Source organism: Juglans microcarpa x Juglans regia, chromosome 8D (genome assembly GCF_004785595.1).
Source record: "Juglans microcarpa x Juglans regia isolate MS1-56 chromosome 8D, Jm3101_v1.0, whole genome shotgun sequence".
Classification (NCBI taxonomy): domain Eukaryota; kingdom Viridiplantae; phylum Streptophyta; class Magnoliopsida; order Fagales; family Juglandaceae; genus Juglans; species Juglans microcarpa x Juglans regia.
In genome coordinates this window covers 31,005,706-31,027,905 of record NC_054608.1, presented here as the reverse complement: position 1 = coordinate 31,027,905, position 22,200 = coordinate 31,005,706, and the positions used below count along the sequence as shown (strand labels likewise).

At 36.4% G+C, this 22,200-nt stretch overlaps 1 protein-coding gene and 1 pseudogene across 1 annotated transcript; both read right to left on the bottom strand.

Moving 5' to 3' along the window:
* Positions 1 to 34: 34 nt before the first annotated feature.
* Positions 35 to 340, bottom strand: LOC121242418. The gene has a single exon (XM_041140281.1). The coding sequence runs from the start codon at positions 338 to 340 to the stop codon at positions 35 to 37; it is 306 nt and encodes a 101-aa protein (XP_040996215.1).
* Positions 341 to 3,570: 3,230 nt separating this feature from the next.
* LOC121242417 lies at positions 3,571 to 8,413 on the bottom strand (annotated as a pseudogene).
* Between the last annotated feature and the right edge of the window lie 13,787 nt (positions 8,414 to 22,200).

Genomic DNA, 22,200 nt, shown 5'->3' with positions numbered 1-22,200 from the left:
ATGTTAACATTTAGGATAAAGAGTGTAAAAAGAGTTAGGGCAAAGAAGCCTTTGGTGACAAAGAAGAAGACATGATCTTTTTGATGAGTTGAAGAATGGAAGGAGCCATGCGAGCAGTAGGATCAGCATGTGCAGACTCTAGAAAGGTGGCATGCACCCTCAAAGCAGCCTCAACTCCAACACCAAGACGTGCTTGCTCATCTTTGATAGCTTCTTCGCATAGCCCACAAACCCAGAATCCTCCAAACCGCTCCTGAACCCATTCAATGTACTCCACTGTGCACTCCTCCCACATCCCACAGCACCCACACTTTACCCTCTTCACCACTTCACTTGCCATCTCTCTCTCTCTCTCTCTCTCTGAAAACTTCGCAGTTTTGGGTTCCAAAAGCAACATTCATTTCTGTTCATATCCTTCTCATGCTTGTTCTATATATATATGGAGGTATAATCTACACGAGAGAGAGAGAGAGGAATCTTTTTGTAACTTTCTAAATAATTATGTTGAATGACATTCTTGTTTTCTTGTATGGGAAGTTAAAAGAAGCTCCAAGGGGGGATGGTCTTCGTGTACACCTAAAATGGGTATGAACCTGGAAAAAATGGAACTCTGAAGTAAAATTCATTACACCAGTCACTATCCTGAATCTGCCACTCAAGTTCTTGGCAATATGTTTGCCACTTCTTTTTTCTTTTCGTTTCTATTCCATGATTTTCTAATTCTTCAATTTCTCCTACCATTTATTGAAAGGTAAACTATCATGCAAGCCACGAGGGCCGGTATTTTGTGAATAAACTTATAGATTTGAAACTATCGAGATGCAAAGGGATGTTTACATTATGACTTAATATATTGTTTACGCATGTCCTAACTACTGCGTCACCAAGCCATGCCATCATACACAAAAATAATTAAAATAATATCTTTTTTTAAATAAAAATAATTTTTAAAAATTCTATACATCATACTACCATCTAACTTTTATCTTAATAAGTATGATGTGTCACATTTATCATCATTAAATGATCATTTATTACATGCTTCTGTATCATCTAATAGTGATGAATATACCACATACAATTTAGTATGATCAAAATGAGATGAGAGTGTGGTGTATAACATTGCTCATTTCAAAAACATATATTTTAAAATTGAACACTAAAAAATCTAGAAAAAAAAAAAAATTGGCATGAGAAAGAGTACCCATGTTGGCAGTCACCCTGTTTGTTGTAAGGGAGCTAGAGGATGAGGCAACCCCTCCACCCCCACATAGGGTGGTTCACAGCACCATTTTATTTTTTAAATATTAGTATTTTTTTTTTATAAGAAGTTAGTTACTTTTTATTTTTTATTCGTAGGATTATTTTATTTTATTTTATTTTAAAAAAATAAATACTTTAACCACAAAAAACACTAACATGTATATCCATATCACATCAATTTTTTTTTTTTATTGAGATATTATTCTCCCATATTAGAGGATCTACAAGAAATTTTTAGAGAAAGTATCATGATTAAATAAATTAAATGTATTTAATTTTAAAAGCATATCTAGCTTTCAATATTTTAGATATTTTGTTGTTAGGTTTTTAAGGAAAAAAAAAAAAAAAAAGGAGAGAGAATGATGATGGGATATGTTAGCGTGGCAGCAAGCAATCAATGAATGGGGTTAGATACAATGGAAGTAGTAGGATAGAGTTGCATCGGAAGTTGTGACACTCACACTCTTTTGTCACCTTTCCGTCTGTTTTGCACGCACATGAAAACATTCATTCTACAGAATTATTGTATACACAACGCTCAACATTGTTTAGATACATTTGATGTTTTTCAGTGTACTGCCCATACTCAGAAAATTGAGAATGCTGCATTACAAAAATATAAGAGTTATTATTAATTAGTTTTAGAAATACGAATTTGTTGCATTTTTTTTATTAAATAAAAAAATTGATAAAAAATCTAAAGGTAACAAATCACTTCATCTTTGTAAAAGAAAAAACGAAATAAGTCAATGACAAACGTAACTTTTTAAATATGCAAAACACCACTTCGACAATATGATAAAGCTTATTGTTGGCGAAACCGTCCATAATGAGTTCCAAATAGAGCAAGTCAATATTTGCCAAAGGGTACCATCAAGCATATGGTATTGATTCAATGAACCATTCTCACAGTCTCAACACTACAACATAATAGGCCTTTTTCCACCAATTTGTTTTCCAAGACAAATGCTGGTGGGAAATACTTGCTTGATGCCACAAACTGGGTCCGTGACATAAGAAATTGCTTTTTGCATCGACATCACTACGACCTTGTCTAATTGGTTGTAATAAGTGTGTATTTTCCCACGAAAAGAACTCGTCGGAAATGAAAATGCCCAAATATTAATGCGTGTACAAACTTTGACTGGGTTTTGGACAAAACCTTGGTGGGAATTGATTCTCTCTCATTTCAGCGGTAAAATTGCCGACCTTCCCAGACCAAAATCTACCAAATTGAAGGTGAAATCTCTCGTATTTTCTCACATTTGTTGGCCACATCCCGTAATTATTTCTTGTGGATTGGGTAAATTAGGGCTTGGGGAGAGAAATTTTACAGAGATCTCTGTAAGGAGTCCTAAGTTTTCTCGGGAATTTCGCAAATCATCCTCGTCGGCGTCCACCAGTTGCAGGGACTCCCACGACTTGCATCCACCACGTTCAACCCTAGAAACATCGGTGGAGCTTCCAACTTCGTTGACGTCGTGGATCGTATTTCCTATGGTTGGACCCCGAGCTCATACAAAGACAGAACATGGCGTCGCATCACTGCGTCCCTCCATGGATTCCAACTTGAGACACTTTACAAGGATCGAGCAAAGCGGTTCGCACGATTCTCGGTCAGAGTTGTCCACGGACTCGTCTATGGCGTCACCACTCTCGCAGGTCCTCTCTCTCACACTCTGAATAGTTTATATAAGGGTCAGTTCTCTGTTTTGCGTTTCAATAATCTTCATATATGGTTTTAATTGCTTTTAATTTGGAATTACAAATAGGACTCATATCATGCATGGTTTAGACTTTGGTCAAAAATGAAAGAGAAAAACAAAAACAACCAATGGTGGGAAGAGCACCCAGATCATAAATAAACTCTGTTCCCCAACTCAAACACAGAAGGAGCAACAAAGTAAGATAAAAGATTGAGATCGATCTTGACATTAGAAAACCAAGAGCAACAACACAATCTTACGCACACAACTACAATAGCAAAAGAAAATAGTTTCTTCTAATCCTACCCATGTATTCTCGCTGTTTTTATATTTTTTATTTTTTTATATATGGGTAACATTTTTAACAAAGCAGGGTAATGTATTCTCGCTAATAATGTAATGATAAGCATCTATCTCCTATTGTTATAGCACTTGCCACCAGTCTTGTAGTTAAAAATAGATGATGTAGGCCAAAATAAACTCCCATAACAGTGACATATTATATATTTATCTCTTATTACATACAGATTAAAAGAAAGATTGTAACTGCAGTGAGAACACCATTCTAGTGCATAGAAGAATAATAATGTTTTTACATACAGCTATTATGCTCAGGCTGAAAGTCTTGCTCTAAGTTCTGTTGCAACAACATTAATGAACTCTTCAGTATTCAGATAGTGATCCTTGTTGGCTCTGCACGATGTGTAATGGTATATCACCACCATGGAAATAGAAACTAATCTTAAATAGAACATTGACCTCCTCTACACACACTTACTTAGGACCGGAAATAAGAATAGCTAGATCCTTGGTCATCTTCCCAGATTCCATAGCTCCAACACAAGCAGCTTCTAGTTTCTCAGTGAAATCCACTGGACTGCATTCTCATCCAGCTTTTCCCTGTCAACCAAAACATAGTTAGATCCTTGTACAGTAAATGTTTACTCTACATAAGTAATTAATACTCATCCTTTCTTTTCCCCTTGTGAAACTTGCAATCTGCATAATAGTTGAATTAACTATTGCAGAACCCAAGTCTGCAGATCAACAAAGCTAGCTTCATATACCTGTGTGCAAGCCCTCGCGACCTAGCAAATATTGAGGCAATGCTATGTGTCTTGGGTTCACCTCCTTTCTTTTGAACCCTATGTGTCGTGTAGTGATAGTGCCATGGGCAGCTTCTGCTTCTATTGGGGCTTGCAATCTGGACAACTCTGAAACTAATTATTATTACTAGTAAGTCAAAAATATACACATCTGGACACACCTGAACAGATGCCATCGTCTCATTTTGTTTTCATCCCAATGGCTATTCTAGTGTATTACAACATTCTAGTGCTTTTGTGTCCCTAATCGTTATGACCATACTCTCCCAACTCTGCTTGTACTTTCCTATATCTATTGTATCAGCACCCAAACACTAGAAATACAAAAAAAATCAAGTGTAGTTGGCCATCGATTGGTATTTATGGCAGAATATTGTCATCTACTACAGAACAAAGTTCTCATCCCAAGAAATCAAAACACTTAAACAGTATACGCACCAGTACACTGTTATCATCAATCCAAGAGATCCAAACCCTGCACCATATGTATGCAGAAGTTAGTGATCAAGTCCAACCAGTGAATGCCAGATTCAACATTAAAATGGGCAGCAATAATTTGTTCAGGTCCAAGCACAGAATAAAGAAAACTCTCTCCGTTGATGTTATGAGCAATCTGTTACACAAATCCAAGGGCCAAGAAATCACTCTGGACATCACCATGTTAGTTCTGGCATGCCCATACATAACCTCCTTCACTCTTGAGAGCGTGCATAAGCCACCATATCATCAATGAGTCGGTGTCCATACCTTGTAATTTGATAGTATAAGTAACTAAGTGAATAAAACGGTAACACACAAACCATCACTTTTAAATAAAAAAGTGACACACCATATGCCAGCACCCTCATACTTTGATTTCCACTTGGCCTCATAAATTATTAGATCTATTAATTTTCATCGTTTTCCTTCCTTAATTTCCTTTTATGTATGTACGTGTGTAGTTTGTATCTTCCTAATTAAAGGACATCTGTTTTGCAATTATTTGAACGAGCTTCTCCTTTCTGGGTTTAGTACTGGTACTGGCCTGGTTAACCACTTGATGGTTAAATGCAGCCAGCAGTATTTACTACTCAGAGTTGCCAGTAGTAATATTTGTTGAATATGGCCAGTTGCAATGTTCATGAATAGTGATAGTGTGATCGTGAACAAAGAGATCAAGGAACAAAAACGAAAAACTTTCTTTAGATTCACATAGCTTTAAAAAAGGGTACTAATTACGAATGAGAAACTTTCTTTGCCAAAACTTTAGAAAAAAGAACCCATGTTTTTAACCTAGGCAGGATCTTAAATGCAAGATTAGGGACGTAAAATAATTCTAGTATAGCCAGCTTCTTATATATATATATATATATATATATATATATATATATATATTAAAATCTACATGCTGTTAGAAAAATACAAATAAGAAGAGTAGTACTCCAAACTACTCTTGTTGTCGAATATCACAAAGTAGTATGTGGTTATTAATTGCACCTTTTGTTTTTGTTGTATTAATTAAGGGAAAATTAGTAATATTAATGGGAGTACGTACAAGCGTCCAATTCTATCCAAATAACGTCGTCCCACTAACAAAACTTCAAAATTAATAAACCCTTATGTCACTTTTTCTAACGCTTTATATGTTAAGCACTTGTGCCCTATAATGCACGCATAATATATAGTTAATAATATTAAGACAACTTAATTATATATACGTACAAGCTATATGATATGTTAACAGAAATTTAATTATGAGATATTAAGAGTTCTTACAAAAATTAAATAGAAGATCGATCATAGCTACTACAGCATAGGTTTATGGTGCAAATTTTCATCAATTGGTCAGTACTTGTAGATCATTAGCATTTCTCTAAAACTTTATTGACAGGAACATGCATGTACATGATATTCTACAATTTAGAGGGTAATGAAGAGCCAGATTAGCTCTATTTCCTTTTAAATAGAAGCAACGTCTACATCCTAGCTAGTTATATGCATGTCCCTGCAAATTGCATATAACTAGAAAATAGAACATACTATAATAACAACAATTATTTAGATTAAAGTGGCATCTCTTTTCAGCGATGAGGGTTACACAATTTATAACAACAAGTATAACTGAACAATTATAACAACCGGTGGGATTTTTCTTCACTTTAGAATGAATAAAGTGGTGGTCGGGGCATTATAGTTACGCAAAATTGGATTAGTTGAAGTGTGTTTGAAGAAGACATTCCAGTTGAAAAGAAGCTATTTAAGGCGATCGACGAGAATATAAGAATACAAAGTCATTTAAAGGCTCTTTAGAGGTCAGAGCCAAAAGCCAACATTGCCACGGCAAGCTAAAACCGTGCGCTGGTCATACCCTCCAAATTACTGACTTCCAACATTGCCACGGCAAGCTAAAACCGTGCGCTGGTCATACCCTCCAAATTACTGACTTCAAACAAGAAAAGAAAGGAATACATAGCACCATATATATCTGTTTCCATATATAATTATATCTCCCCTGATCTCTCTTTCTCAGCTTAACATTCTTGGGTCTCTCTAGATCTTTCTCAATGGTAAATTTTAGTTGCAGAATCTCTGCCATGATCCGTATTCTTCTCATGGTTTCTCTCTACTTCTTAGGTACCTGATCTTTGCTTTTATTTGTTGGGTACTTCTGTTTTTTTGCTTTTGTGTGTGGTAATATTAGTTCCTAGTCTAAAATATATTAGTTCCTACTCAACAGAGGTTGCTCTGTACATATAACTATTGTATCAGCACCCAAACACTAGAAATACACAAAAATCAAGAAGAGTTGGCATAACATGGTATTTATGGTAGAATATTGTCATCTAAGCATATATGCTCCACTGAACAAAGCTCTCATCCCAAGAAATCAAAAGTCTTAAAACAGAAAACGCACCAGTACAAACGTCATCAGTCCAAGAGATCCAAACCTTGCACCATATGTAATAGAAGTTAGTGATCAAGCCCAACCAGTGAATGCCAGATTCAACATTAAAATGGGCAGCAAAAATATGTTTAGGTCCAAGCACATTGGCTAAGAATACTCTCTTCGTTGATGTCATAAGCAATCTGTTACATAACATCTAATCTGTTGAAAACACATAATATTAATCAAATGACAGTTCAAAATCAAAACACTGACCAGGCTGCATTCCTTCCATCATACTTCTTTAGAATTGTATTCTTTGTCCAAAGATAAAGTGGCCATTTTTTCTAAATGGCTTGCACATGGAAGCCTCAGCAAATCCATGAATAGACTGAACACATGCCCTCACATATATATGCAGAATAAATCAGTGAATTCCAGCAATCTATATTCTTTCCTTATAAATATTCAAGGATTTTGTAGGCCTAAATAGAGCAGGTAAACTTCATATCATGTTTTAATATCACATTGGTTAGAATCCCTTATCCAGTTGCTTCTACATTAACTTTATTGTAAAGGCAAATTGCAATTGGGAGAGAGGTTCACGCACACGCCTCAACTCATTCAGGCTTCGTATATGGCCTATCAAAGGCTATATATGTATATCCACTATAGTTAAATTAGCATGAAAAAAAACAAACATTAATAACAAAATTTATATATTAGTAATCTGATATACCTCCAGTTTTGAACCCTAAGTGGCTCATTCTCGGGTCCCTACATGGACACACTAAGCGTTGCTCCACTTCTTTAGTGTTGGTACTGTTCCAGTTCCAATTAGAATTTGATAAATTAAAACTTATTTCTCAGCACTTGTAAATAAAGTTGTAATGCAGTTTCTTAGGTTATTATTTTCGTCGAGCTTATTTTTCAAGACTTGTAAATAAATTTCAGCTTATTTCAACTTCTGTAGGTTGTGGATACCATGGTGCAACATTGTCTTGCAGACTGATTTGTATTTAATCAGTCACAAACATTCCCTATTTACCACGTCTAGTCAACAGACAATCTTTAAAAAGCTATCTCAAGCTATCCTTTGCAGATTATTGGAATTACTAAAGGTAATTTTCCTACGTAATTCTACATTTCCAATAATATTATGCTAAATTTAGTACCATGATTATCCTGACTCAGGAGAACTGGATAAAACCCAAATACATAGCAGTCATTTCTATATATGGTCTTATCACCCTATACGGTTTTAACTAGTCTACAGATAACTGAGCAACTAATAGGTATGGTTACTCATACTTGATAACACAAGTTAGACATCGACTCTAAAACAGACCACTTAAACATAGTTGTTCATCTATACCTACCCACAAAAAGAAATGAAAAACAGATTGCACATGGTCCATTTCCAATTTTGCTTTATTAGCAACTTTTGCAACCACAGTCCCAGTATATAACTCCATTGCAAAGTACATGTATCATATTCAGTTCATTGACTATCACCTTATAATCATAACTATAGGATTTCGTTATGTATGATACTAATACACAAAGTCACGTCTTTTTGATAGTCAAAGCTTGTCTCCAAGTATGGAGACTAATATTTATGATCTTAGTTTTGCCTAGTTATTACACCAAGTCTTCTTGGACCTAACATTCTCTTTTCTACTAGTCGGTCACCTGCATACGATGGATAATGCTTGGATGCATTTCGAAGATAGATTGCAATCCAATGAGTATGCTGTTGGTGTTAGACAATTCCTGGCTATGGCGCAAGCCCACACACCTGCATCTGATCACATTAGGTGTCCATGTAGGAGATGCCGGAATAGAGCTTTCCATTCTATTCATACAATCAAAGATCATTTGTTCATCATGGGGATTGATCCAACTTATACGGAATGGATATTCCATGGGAAAGATGATCCTTTCCTAGATGCTACCTTTTCTAATGAAGAAGAAGATGATGCATCGGCTTACAGTGACTACATTGATGATGTCGACGAGATGTTAGATGACATTCGTCATGGGTCATTTATGGATAATTCAACTAGAAATGAAGGAAATGCAAACCCACATGATCAACCATCCACCTCTAATCCTCCAACAAACCTTAATTTCGAGGAGTTGGTAGCTGATGCACGACGTCCACTTTATCCTTCATGCGATAAGTTCTCAAAACTGTCATTCATCGTCAAGTTGCTTCACATCAAGAGCATTGGTGGTTGGACTGTCATTTGATATGGTGTTAAAGCATTTGCAAGTTGCATTTCCCGATGTTCTATTTCTTGACTCATATAACGATGCTCGTTGCTTGGAGCGTGGCTTGGGCTTTAGTTACAAAAAGATACATGTGTGTTCAAATGATTGTGCCTTGTTTTGGAGTGAAAATGCATCGTTAAATGAATGCCCTAAATGTAACGCATCTAGGTGGAGAGTATGCACAAGTAAGCAACAAAGGATACCACAAAAGGTTCTTCAATATTTCCCCCTGAATCCGCGCTTGCAGAGGCTATTTATGTCAAAGAAGACGGCCCAAGCCATGAGATGGCATGTAGAAGCTCGGGTTAATGATCCAACATGCATGCGACATCCAGCAGATTTTAGGGTATGGAAAGACTTTGATCACAAACATGAGAGGTTTTCCCAAGATCCTCGCAATGTTAGACTTGCTTTGGCGAGTGATGGGTTTAACCCATTCAATAACATGAACAAACCGTACAGCATATGGCCAGTACTACTTGTACCTTACAACTTGCCCGCTTGGTCATGCATGAAAGATCCATACACCATGTTGTCCTTGCTAATCCCTAGCCCTAAGTCACCAGGGAATGATATTGATGTGTTCTTACGTCCTCTTATCGATGAGTTGAAGGAGTTATGGGAAGAGGGTATTCATACCTATGATGCGTATAGTAGGCAAATATTTAGGCTGCATGCAGCGCTATTTTGGACCATCAATGACTTCCTCGCATATACCAACCTTTCTGGGTGGAGCACAAAGGGCAAGATGGCATGCCCTTCATGTACAGCTGACACAAATTCACAATGGTTAGTACATCGGTGCAAACATTGCTATATGGGTCATCGACGATGGTTGGCACCAAATCACAGTTGGAGACGGAAAAAAAATCCTTTTAATGGGTACGAAGAACACCGACTCCAACCATCAAGATTTAGCCGAGAAGATTTGCTAGAACAATTACGTGGGGTGTCACATGTCCAGTTTGGTAAATCTTCTTTGAAGAGGAAATGAACACCCAATCAACTAAATTGGACAAAAAAGTCTATATTTTTTGACCTTCCGTACTGGTTAGAATTGGGGTTGAGACATAACCTGGACGTTATGCATATTGAGAAAAACATATGTGATAACGTGTTGGGAACTTTGCTCAATATTGATGGGAAAACCAAGGACTCTGCCAATGCGCGTAGGGATTTGGAAAATCTTGGACTAAGGAAAGAATTGCATTTACAATATGATGGCGATTGTATTTCAATGAGTCTTGGTTGCTACATGTTAAACCTAGAAGAGAGAAGGAAATTTTGTGCGTGGTTGTCAGAAGTGAAATTCCCGAATGGTTTCGCCTCAAACATTGCACGGTGTGTCAGTGTTAGTGATGGGAAAATCAAAGGAATGAAGAGCCATGATTGTCATGTATTTATGCAAGCACTGTTGCCGGTTGTGATTGGTGGGTTCTTACGGCCCGATGTACGTCAAGCCTTAATAGACTTAAGCTCGTTCTTCAAAGAATTATGTTCACGAACTTTGACCTTATCAGTGTTGCATCAGCTTCAAACTAATATTCTCATCATTCTTTGTAAACTGGAAATGATATTCCCTCTTGCCTTTTTTAATATCATGGTGCACCTAGCCATTCATTTGCTAGAGGAGGCATTGCTGGCAGGACCTGTGCAATACAGATGGATACACCCTTTTGAAAGATACCTAGGGAAGTTCAAACGGGAAGTCTGCAACAGAGCCTGTCCAGAAGGCTCAATTGCTGAGGCATATATTCATCTCGAGTGCTTACATTTTGCTCTATGTACCTTCATGATATTGAGACTAGATTTAACAGAGAGGAACGCAACAGTGACATACCTGGTGGTTCGAATGGGTCGGGAAATGAGCCTTGTTTATCTGTTTTCTCACAAAAGGTTCGGCCATTGGGGACAGCAAGCTCGCAGAAGTTATCTGCCGCATTAATGGCCAAGGCTCGATGGTATGTACTTAATAATTGCACCGAGGTTGAGAAATACATAGAGTAAGTACATCCTGCTTGGAAAGTTTCTATATTAATTCAAATTTATAGTTTTTAGACTTGTGTGGTAATGTTTGCTGACATATATGCAGGGAGCACTATAACAAATTGAAAGAAGAGGACCCTCATAACATCGACCGGAGGCACCAGAGTCAATTCCCATCGTGGTTCAAATCACGTGTAACTATACCAAACGACTTAGCATACATATGTCTCCCTCATATTCATTATATTAGTAAAACAATAATTGTGCCTTTCTTATGTCCTAGATTCTAGACTTGCGTGCAATTAGGCCAACTGAGGTAACCGATGACATATATGCATTAGCATGTGGTCCAAATCCGTGGGTCGCATCATATGCCGGATGTATAATGAATGGAGTTCGCTTCAATACGAAAGAGCGTGAAAGGCATCGCTGCACCCAAAACAGCGGGGTGGTGGTTCATGGTGAGCACCAGGGATCCCCTGTTGACTTCTACGGAGTGTTGCATGATATTATAGAATTACGATATATGGGTTGGCGCAAGGTTTATCTATTTAGTTGTGCTTGGTATGACGTTGGCGACCCGAGAAGGGGGATACATGTCAGGGACCACTTGACGATAGTGAATACTGCTAGACAATAGTATAAAGATGAGCCTTTCGCCCTTGCGTGCCAAGCATTGCAAGTGTTTTATCTCACGGATCCAACATTGGGAGGAAGTTGGGAGGTTGTACATAAGATTACGAATAGGAATGTCTACAACATTCGCTTGATGACTACTGCTGATGATGAGAATGATGATGAGGAATCGTCTGGGGGTGAAGCAGAAGATGATGATCAAGCACTTCTCCACTACTATCCCTCTATTCTGGAGAGTGAATCAGCCATGGCCGATCCATTGAATCGAGTTGATGAAGAGAATTTGCATGTTGATCCAGCAATCATACCACGTCGAGTCCCGTCCGAACAAATTGATGATTTTATATTTATTGATGATGACCCAGTAGATGATGAATTGGGGATGGATGACATAAATGACGATGATAACTCTAGTAGCGAGTCTGAGCAACATCTTCATGAGGGGACAGATGATGATGACGGTAATTCTAATTTGTATCGAGTATGTTAATTTAAGTTAAAATTCACCTACTAAGACATAACTTGTTCGATATATATTGTTTATCCAATTTAGAGCGACATGATATATCACTGCTATATGTTAGATGAACAGTTTTGTTGCCTTATCCACTCTCCCCCTTCATTTTGAATAAACCATCCATGAACACCCATTGTGGTACCATGCATTATTTTCATGGTTTCCATTTCTACATGCATATAAGAGTAAGTTGTTGTCTACAACTACGAAATGTATGATAACCTATTCTAGTAGCTTACTTTGTATACGTGGTTATCGCAGACGACGCATAACTTCAATTGTCGATGTCGACGAAGGTGGGTGAGATGTAAGTGTAGGAACCAAGTTGTGACAATTGCATTGCAATGCATAAGGTATTATTATGATTGACTACATGAGTGCTAATATTTGGACATAGTTGGTTCATCCTTGGAGGTATCGTAAGTGGAAGTTCGTGGAGGCCGAATTGAAGAACTGTATACCAATAGCCTTTCGTGGAAAACTAGTGGACATATGCTTATTATATATTATATAACTCTTGATTGGATTTAATATACAATGACAGTCATCTAACCTATTTAGATGAGATTAGATGAGTCTTGCTCGTATAAGTTGGTAATTAAGTTTTACTATCTTCTAGAAAAAAAGTGTTGTTTTACATTTAAGAAAATGCTATACATGGGCTTAAAGCTTTTGCAAGTGATATGGATGAACAAAGACAAATGTGGTTTGACATTTTTTACTTAGGAATTAGAAGAGGTTGTTAGCTAGTTAAAGGAAGCAAGTGCTGGTACTTATGTGATTATGAATTACATTGTGTGCAGATTCATCTATTCCAGTAAATGAAGAGAAGTTCTTGGTCCACCTACATCGAAGGTCGAGGCACTGAAGTTGTTGCAGTGGGATGATGAACATATTCTTTGAAGTGCCAGCTAGGGGATGTAGTAGATCTACATGTTTGTTTGTATTATTTTTGAAGTGGAGTTATATGATCACAAAATGGGGATGATGTGCGTGCAATGTATACATGAATAATATTCCAAGTGCCGCTGATCACATACATACTAAATGGCTTGCACTCCAAATGGATAACATAGGTTGTAACTACATTGGAAAATGCGATACACTTTCTGGAAAAGGGCTGGGAATGCAAATCTTTCATATGCAAACAAACTAGAGCTATATATATGCAGAAACTCAAAACTTAATGTACGTAGATATCTAGGTGGGATGTGATAAGAAAAGACACATTGCATATGAAGTTAAGCTAGTGGTTGAATCAGGTATAAATACAAATCTCCTAAGCACACATTTTGGAGTGTATTTTAATTAGAAATAAATTTAAAAACCATGCACCTATACTAGTATATTTATTTAAAATATGTTAATGTTTAACATATGTTAATGTCATAAGAAAAGACATTACTTATGAGGTAATTGGTGGCTGAACCAGGTATATGCAGGGACAAATCTAGTCTAAGTACAAAAATTAGTCATGTTTTAGACAAATGCTTTTAATTTAATATTCAAATCCTGATGTTGTACAAATTAGGAATAATCGTAAAAAAAAATAAATCTTATTTGACAATGTTATAATTTAGGCAAATTGCAATTTTATAAGTTACATTATAACTTAATTAATTTGCTAAATGTTGCAGCGCAAGGCCTAAAAGAATTGCCATCTATATGTCTATAATTCGTATTTGTACAACATGAAGAGCAGTAATTTAAAGCACATATATTCAGAGGCGGGTGAATTATTAAGGGCCGGATAGTAATTTAATTTGGCTGGGAAATGGCGCCAGGGGTCATTTCTTGTGATCTGTAGAGCAGATATATAGCCGAGTCTTTTCCTGGACAGCTGGCAGTTGGTTCATCTTTTGCTGGACACATGCCCATACTTTGCTTAAATATGAAGAGAAACAATATATTGGCTGTTTTGGTAGTCCAGAAAAGGAAGCTTGATATTTGCTTCTGTTCTTGCTCCAGTGAGGAAGTAGATGTTCTGGTGGTTAGCTTCTGAGGCAGTGTACATTTCCAACGCAGGAGTTGCTTCTTTTCTTCCAGTAAACAGACATAGAAAGTAACCTCCTTTACTATGGATTGTTTGCTCTGCTTCTCTCCTTGACCTCTGACACGCAACCCAGACCCGCCAACCAGGTACAAGCAGTTTTTATTTTTTAATATTTTCCCTCTCCTCCTTCTGCCTGTTCAAGATAATTTTCAAACAGTCTTTTGCTGTGTTTTACACAATCTCACTACATACCTTTCATTTTATGTGTTTTTTGTTATCTAAGTTTGGGAAAAAGTTAGAATATTGGTCTGAATATTCAAGTCTGCCATCTGTTTAGTTGAAATTTCAGTTGGCCCTTTTGCATTTCAAAAGGTATAGAACACAGATACTACAATACTTTTGGCATTTGAAAAAAATCTTATTGGATATGCAATTGATACCGTAAAAGCTAGTAGAGGTTATTGGTTGTTTTTTAGATATTTCCCCATAAAGATGAGATTTCAGTAGAGTATAAAGTGTTTATCTATCTATTTAATACATAGATGTAAGATACATGGTTGATTGTTAAAGAAAAACAGAACTTCAAGAGAGGTTTTGGGTTTTTAAATATCATATATGTAATAGTAATACACTTTATAAGAAACTAGTACTTAAGTTAAAACCTGTAGAGTGTATTTTAAATGGATGGCAAAACCACAAGTATATGTACATTAAATTGCATTGCAAGGTTAGGCAGATTACAAAATTTAAAACCACTTAGCTGCAAGGAGACCATACAATGACAGATCTCTACTACAAAGCAAAATGAGTCATTTAACAGGCATACTCTATTACAAAAAACATATATGAAGGGAATTTGTCTTTTGGTAGATCAAGACTAATGGCCTCAAGACAATGTTCAATGGTCATGCATGAAATACAAACATACTTTTTAATGGCTTTAGAGGGTAATGAATGGGCAACATGTATGGAAGTTGTCCAAAACACTTTTGAAGCTTCGACACTAACCTGAAATATACAGTGCAATCCTACAAGGGGGCAACATTTGCACATTCCCATGATAATTGATTTATATATGAACCCCACAAAATGAATTGAAGCATGAATTATATCCATTAAAAGTTCTTAGTCAACAAAGGTATGATCTAAGGTGCACCCAATATTATTGTAATATTAGTAATCTTCCCCATACATAAATGTGTAGTAGTGAATTCTTGTTCAAACATTTTAAAATGTTAAGTTATAAGTGCATGATATGTATTGGTCTATTTATAATCATAATGACATTATCCAGAGGCTGAAAGATGGCTTAGCTGGGTTAAGTTGTTGCATAGTATATGCATAATGATTAGAAAGACTTTGTTGGTTGCATGTGACAACATTCTTCAATTGACTTCAACCGTACATCATGTGGAGATCTGTAAAGAGGGGAAGGAGGGGGCGACTCCGACACTCGAGACCGATCATATGTCGACGCTAGATGAAGAAACATTGCCTGCGAGAAATAGTTTATGAGACAAGGTGGTGGCAAATGAATCGACTGAAGTAGTAGGAGGTGCGGGCATACAAGAGTCCATGGAAGTAGCAGAAGGTGGAGAGGGGGATATTAATCCAAGTATGCCAATTACTCTATATAATAGTTAATTATCTGTGGTCTAGATCAATTCATATAGGAGTCATATTGGAGAATTTGTATTATGGTTTGTGGATCATATCACTTATTCTAGATTTAACTCCATATCTTTTTCTTAATAGATCCACCTATTAAGAAACGGGGTCGAGGGCCTGTACGGGGTGCATTACTTGAACGCCTCCGGAAGGTGGGTAAGGTTCCTTTGGATATAAAGGAGGGCCATCGAGGTCCATCGCGCGAAAATGCCTCCATCTTCACAGGAAGGGTAACGTGGATCGTTAAAGTATATGCCGACATGAGGCATGAAAGCTGGAGTTCTGTACCTGAGGAAGAGAAGCAAGAGCTAATTGACCGTGTTAGGGTAGGACAATTATTTTATAGTAACCAATTAAAATGTAGTTCTTTACGCATTTAGCTTAATGTGCATTTGATGACAATATGTAACAATAAGTATAACTGAACTTGCAAGCAGATTTTATATTAGATTGGACGAAAGACAACCATAGGGAAATGGTTGTAGCACATTTGTCCGAAAAGTATAATGCCTATCATTATGAACTGCACAAAATCTATCTAAAATATGCGTCACATGAGGACGCCAGACGTGGTGGGACACCTATGGTTCCAAAACCTATTTGGGAATTGCTTTGTGAGAGGTGGGCAAGCAGAACATTCAAGGTATATTGTGGTTAGATTTTAGCTTCAAGTATGGCTATTTACGTTGTAATACATTTTTGGTTTGTGTTAGATGTGATATATATATGTATATATTGGATTAGATGTGATATATATATATATATATATATATATATATATATACTGCTACCTATTTAAAATCCAGCGGTCATTACACAAAATGAGACTTGATTTCTTGAAAAAAATGCAGGAGAAGTCTCAAAAAAACACTATAAATAGGCAAAAACTAAGGGTGAATCATACGGGCGGGAGGAAATCCTTTGTAAGGATATTGGAAGAGAAGGTTTGTGCCTTTTATGATGTATAATATTCGTATTATAAATATTGTTCAGACTTGAATATTAACGTAGTAGGTTAATTATGTGTGGCAGCGGGAGACAACACCAAATATGATTGCCTTCTACAAAGAAACACATTGGTCAGCACGGAAGGGCAAATTCATCAATAGCACAATTGAACACAACTATATGGGAAATACTTGTGTTTGAATTAACTTGTATTAGACTAGATATTGGTTCAAAATTAACAGACTACATTGCTGATTGTTTTTCATATTATTTTCAGAATCAAATGCTGGAGAGATTGAATGAGAAAGATCCTGAGGAGGACGTTGATGAAGCAGCAACTGAAATTTTCAAAGACGTGTTAGGCTTCAAATCTGGATACGCATCAGGGATGGGGCATATGGTCATTCTGAACCTTCTCCTTCAATGAAGAAGAACAAAACTTTTATGCGTATAGCAGAGGAGAATGAACGGAACAAAAGTGATGCGGAAATGTATAAGAGTAAAATAGAGCAGATGATGACTGATATTGTAGCTATGAAGAGGAATTTTGATGAATATGAGAAAGTCATGAATTATCGGGTATCTGAGTTGGAGGGAAATACTGAGTCTCGTAGAGAGACTCAGCAGGACGCTTAGGCGTCCCAAGTCCAGCAGTAATTTTTGTGGACTTTTTTTGTGGATGGTAACGATCCAAAGGCCATAGTGGTTTGTAGAAAATGAATATATGTATCTACAAACATTGCTGCCCATATTGTTAGGTTGGGTATGTTAGAACCAGTGCAGGAAAATTAATAGCTATTTTGGTATATTTTTTGCTAGTGTTTTGTAAGCAAATATTGGAGATGTTAGTAGTCTTCGATGATTGTCTTGCCGCTTCAGAGACTTGTGGTTATGAAGGGGTAATTCTTGGCTATAATTTATGCATTTAATTAATGGTTTGTAGACTGTGTATATATTAAACCAGGCTTCATTGGCTAATATTAGTGTTACTTTCATTGTATGCAGGTTTAAGCTCTATCATAACTAAGGTAGAAATTTGTTGGAAGGATATCACAGTAGTTGGTGGAGATGAAGAGGGTTTCAGATTCCTTAATAAATTTGTACTGTATTCCTTTGAGCAATACATAGCAGTAAGTATAAAGTTTCCAACCCATTTGCTTCTATTCAAGTTAATTATTCAAATACATGGTAGATGAAAAAAACATACTACATCCTTGGTTGGCACATATTCGATATTGTTAATGTGCATGATGCAGTTTGGTTCTTGTGTTTGAATATGTAATAGAGTGGCTTTTACATTTATGCGCTTGCCCTCACATATGCCATTCCAATCAGGGTATATCTTCATACTATTTATTTATTTCATTTCTCCTTTCTTCTAACCAAGTATTACATTCTTTTCCATTTCCAGTTTTTCTAGTGATTGTTTTGCCATTGAGCTATGAAAAAGGGTCATATTCTTTGTGGGTATTTTTTCTGATAACGTTATTCTGTACCTAACCTAAGCCTTGACCCAACCATCTTAAAATCTAGAAGGAGTGATGCATTTTACTAGCAATGATTGATTTATGATATTATTTTTAACACACACTTAAGTGTTTGAATAACCATGAGGCTACTAGAATGAAGGTATTATGCAAGCATAAGTCCAACCTATTTTGTGTGTGTGGCTAGGAATACTTAGACAAATTAATTTTGGGGCTAGTTATGATTGATCTACATCATAACATTCTAGGAATTGGGTGTAGGCCTTTTTGGGATCTAGACTGAAAATGGATGGGCAGTACTTGTGGCTAGATGATGTTATTTCCCTCAAGCATGCTCTTATTCTTATAACTAGAAGCGTTTGTTTTGGAATGATCCTTATATTTATGTATTTGCTCCACTGCTTTTTATTTCCTGGGGTATTAAAGTGGAAAGCTGCCCCTTTCCCCCAACCAGAATTTTCTTGTTTCTTTCTCTTGCAAGCTTTTTCATCTGTTTATACATAGACTTGTGGATCGAGTTGCCTAGGCTAGTGAAGAATCTCAATACCGAGCTTGTAATTATTTGGCTCTATTGATGCTTTGTATCTAAATTTGGTAGTTTCTGATGGTTATACTCACTCCCATATTTGTATACTCTGGTAATGAAAGATTAATGGTGGTTAGCTTATCCAAAAAAAAAAAAAAAAAAGGTCCAGGTGTGCCAGCCATGATAAGTTGTGTAGTTATCATTTGCTCATTTAAATTTTAGCTATATAGTGAATATATGCCTTTTCTTTTATCTTTCTGTAATTAAGCTAGTGGTTGCATATTGTGAAGGATTATAACTACACAAAAAGCGCATCTATATTTAATCGAGTGTTAGATCATTTGTTAGAAATATGGCTTAATTGCTTGTACTAGTCCAATTCTCATCTTTCAGGTCATAAAGGTACAACAGAGGATCCAATCTTGACAGGCAGGGAGCACTATTCCAGAATGGACACAAACCTCAATTCATCAGCATTAGTACTGCAACATGTGTTTACTGCAGTAATGTGCCTTTTAGTCCAAAAGTTATCATCCATGCTGAACAATTATGTGGGATTTGTAATTACATCCTGTACTTGGGTTCTAGCACCATATATATCTGTATTTTGATGGCCTATGTTGATTGGTTAACCTAGTGGACATATTTGTAAAATACAAGATTAATTATGTATATATACATAATAGTTGTTGGTAATCTGAATTTTTTGTTGGATTAGTTTGATATACGTTGTTGCTTACATTTGTTGATGGATAATTGTGTTGAAGGAGGTTCAATACAGGAGGTTCACTAGTGATAGATGTGATTTTTGGTTGGATTAATTGTTTTTGGAATCTTATTGGTAGGAAAGCCATTTTTTTTTTCAAGAAATCACATTGGTGAGAACAAACTTTTCCAGAAGAGTTGATTTGGTCAGAAATTATCTTTTCTCACCATCGTATTTCCCATTACTAATATTCCTGTGAGATGCATCTTTTTGGACAGATGATTTTGATGGAAAATGTTTAACCAAACTGACCGAAAAAGTAATTTCTCACGAAAGTTGTCACGTTAAAACCTCTTTTGCCATGAATTAATCCCGTGGGTAATAGCGGTCACTTTTGTTACAATTTTGCACGTTGGTGGAAAATGCTATTTTCCGACCAAGAGATTGTAGTGGAAATACGAAGGTATAGACATGCGTATTTTTTTCCCATCAACAAATTGGTGGGTAAAATGCAAAAGACCCATTTTTTGCGACGAATTAATCCCCGTGGAAAAAAAGTGGATCTCTTTTGTTACAAATGAAATTCACCGGAAATAACTATTTACAATCAATCAAGTTGGTAGAAAAATCCTTTTTCCGACTAATTGATTGTAGTGGAAATTGTAATTTTCACCAGATGTTATCTTCTGGATTATTTTTTTCCCATGAAGACGGAGGTGGATAAAAAGCAAAAGACCCATCTTTTGTCATGAACAAATTTCGTAGATATAGTAGTGTTGCCACAAAATTATTTCATGGAGAACGGCATTATTACCGACCACGAGGTCATGTTAGAGGACTTATTTGCCACAAAATTAAAATGCTTTATCCGCCGTTCAAGTGGTGGCAAAAAGCTTGCTTTTCCCATGAACTGAAAATTTGGTGGAAAAAATATTTTTCCCCACCGGTTATATGCCACGAGTGTCCCACGGATCATTTTGGTGGGAACAAATGATTTCCCACTAAATCTACACTTTTTTCGACCACAGTCCCTCTTAAAAAAAATGAGATTTCTTGTAGTGCAATGAAATTGTTTATAGACTAACCCTTTGGATTTGTAAACTCCACCTTCCCCCACCATGGTGTAAATTAAACAAAGTCATTTATGGCTCTAAACAATTACCCCGTGCTTGGTTTGAAGACCAACCAACACCAAGCTCAATCTATATGTGTTTGCTTATGCTGATTAGGTTGGTTGCCCCACCACACATCACTCCAATACATAAATTTTCACTTTTGTAGAAAGTATCTACATCTCTTGGTATGTAAAAATGCAAAACATGATCTCTCACTCCAGAAGTTGAATAATGCTCCATGGCTCGCACTGTAGTTGAACGAACTTGGATTACCTACATTCTTCAAGATCTCTGTGTTAGGCTTGACTCCCTTCCGACCATCTTTTGTGATAATCTAAGTGCTCTATATATGATAGTCAATCATGTCTTCCATGCTCGCAGCAAGCATATTGAAATTAATTACCACTATGTTCGAGAACGCTTCACACTTAGCCTTCCCCAAACTCACCATGTCTTCGTCTTCTCAATTTGCCGATATTCTCACTAAACTATTGTGCCGATTTGATCTTGAAAGATTACGAACAAACTCAACCACACTACTCGGCTCAGTTTGTGGGGACATGTTAAATATAAAATTAACGATGACTTATCCACTAATGAAAAAGACGAAATAGAGCAAGTCATCAATGGTACTATCATGACAACAAATGCCTCCATCTTTGCAAAAGAAGAAAAGAAGTCAATGGCAATGGTAAATTTTGAAATATGGAAGACATCATTACTGCAAGACGATAAAGTTGACATCTTATGGCAAGATGATAAAACAAAGCAAGACATGATCTTATGGCAACAAATATTGACTTGTTCCAAATGTAACAAGTCAATATTTACTTATCCAATATATTTATCTTTCCTTTTAGGGTTCTTACAGCTTCTAAATCATTATAAATATCCTTTTACAACTATGATTCGTTAAAGAAAAAATAAAATAAAATATAGTTGCCCTTCTTTTCTTTATTCTTGTGCTATCAGATAATGCTTTTTCAAATAAAATTGTTGTTTGCCTTCTTGTTTCGACGTTGGCCTAGCCAGCTTGTTCTTTTTGGGGATCTTGTAGCCAACAATGCCCATTTGATCTTGTCCAAAATGAATGCATCAAGAGAGCAGGAAAGGATCTTGGAGGAGGAGATGGGGGCAATGTGACTATATATTATTTTTAGGATGCTGTTGTGATAATGAATTGTGTTGCTAGAGAATTCACTTCTATACAAAATGAGTTGCGAGTTGGCTTGGATGACTTACAACTAGCTGAAAGTATAAGGATATCTACCATGAATTAATCTATAGTAGGCCAAGGAAGCCTTGAAATCAAGTACACAATGATTTACGGCCAATATTGAGGCGTTGAAGAGAGAGAGAGAGATTGCTTGGGATTATCCTTGGCTTGATACTTATCGGAATGTGCT

Excerpts from the sequence above, each read along its gene's own strand:
- LOC121242418 (XM_041140281.1), bottom strand. The coding sequence starts at position 340 with ATGGCAAGTGAAGTGGTGAAGAGGGTAAAGTGTGGGTGCTGTGGGATG.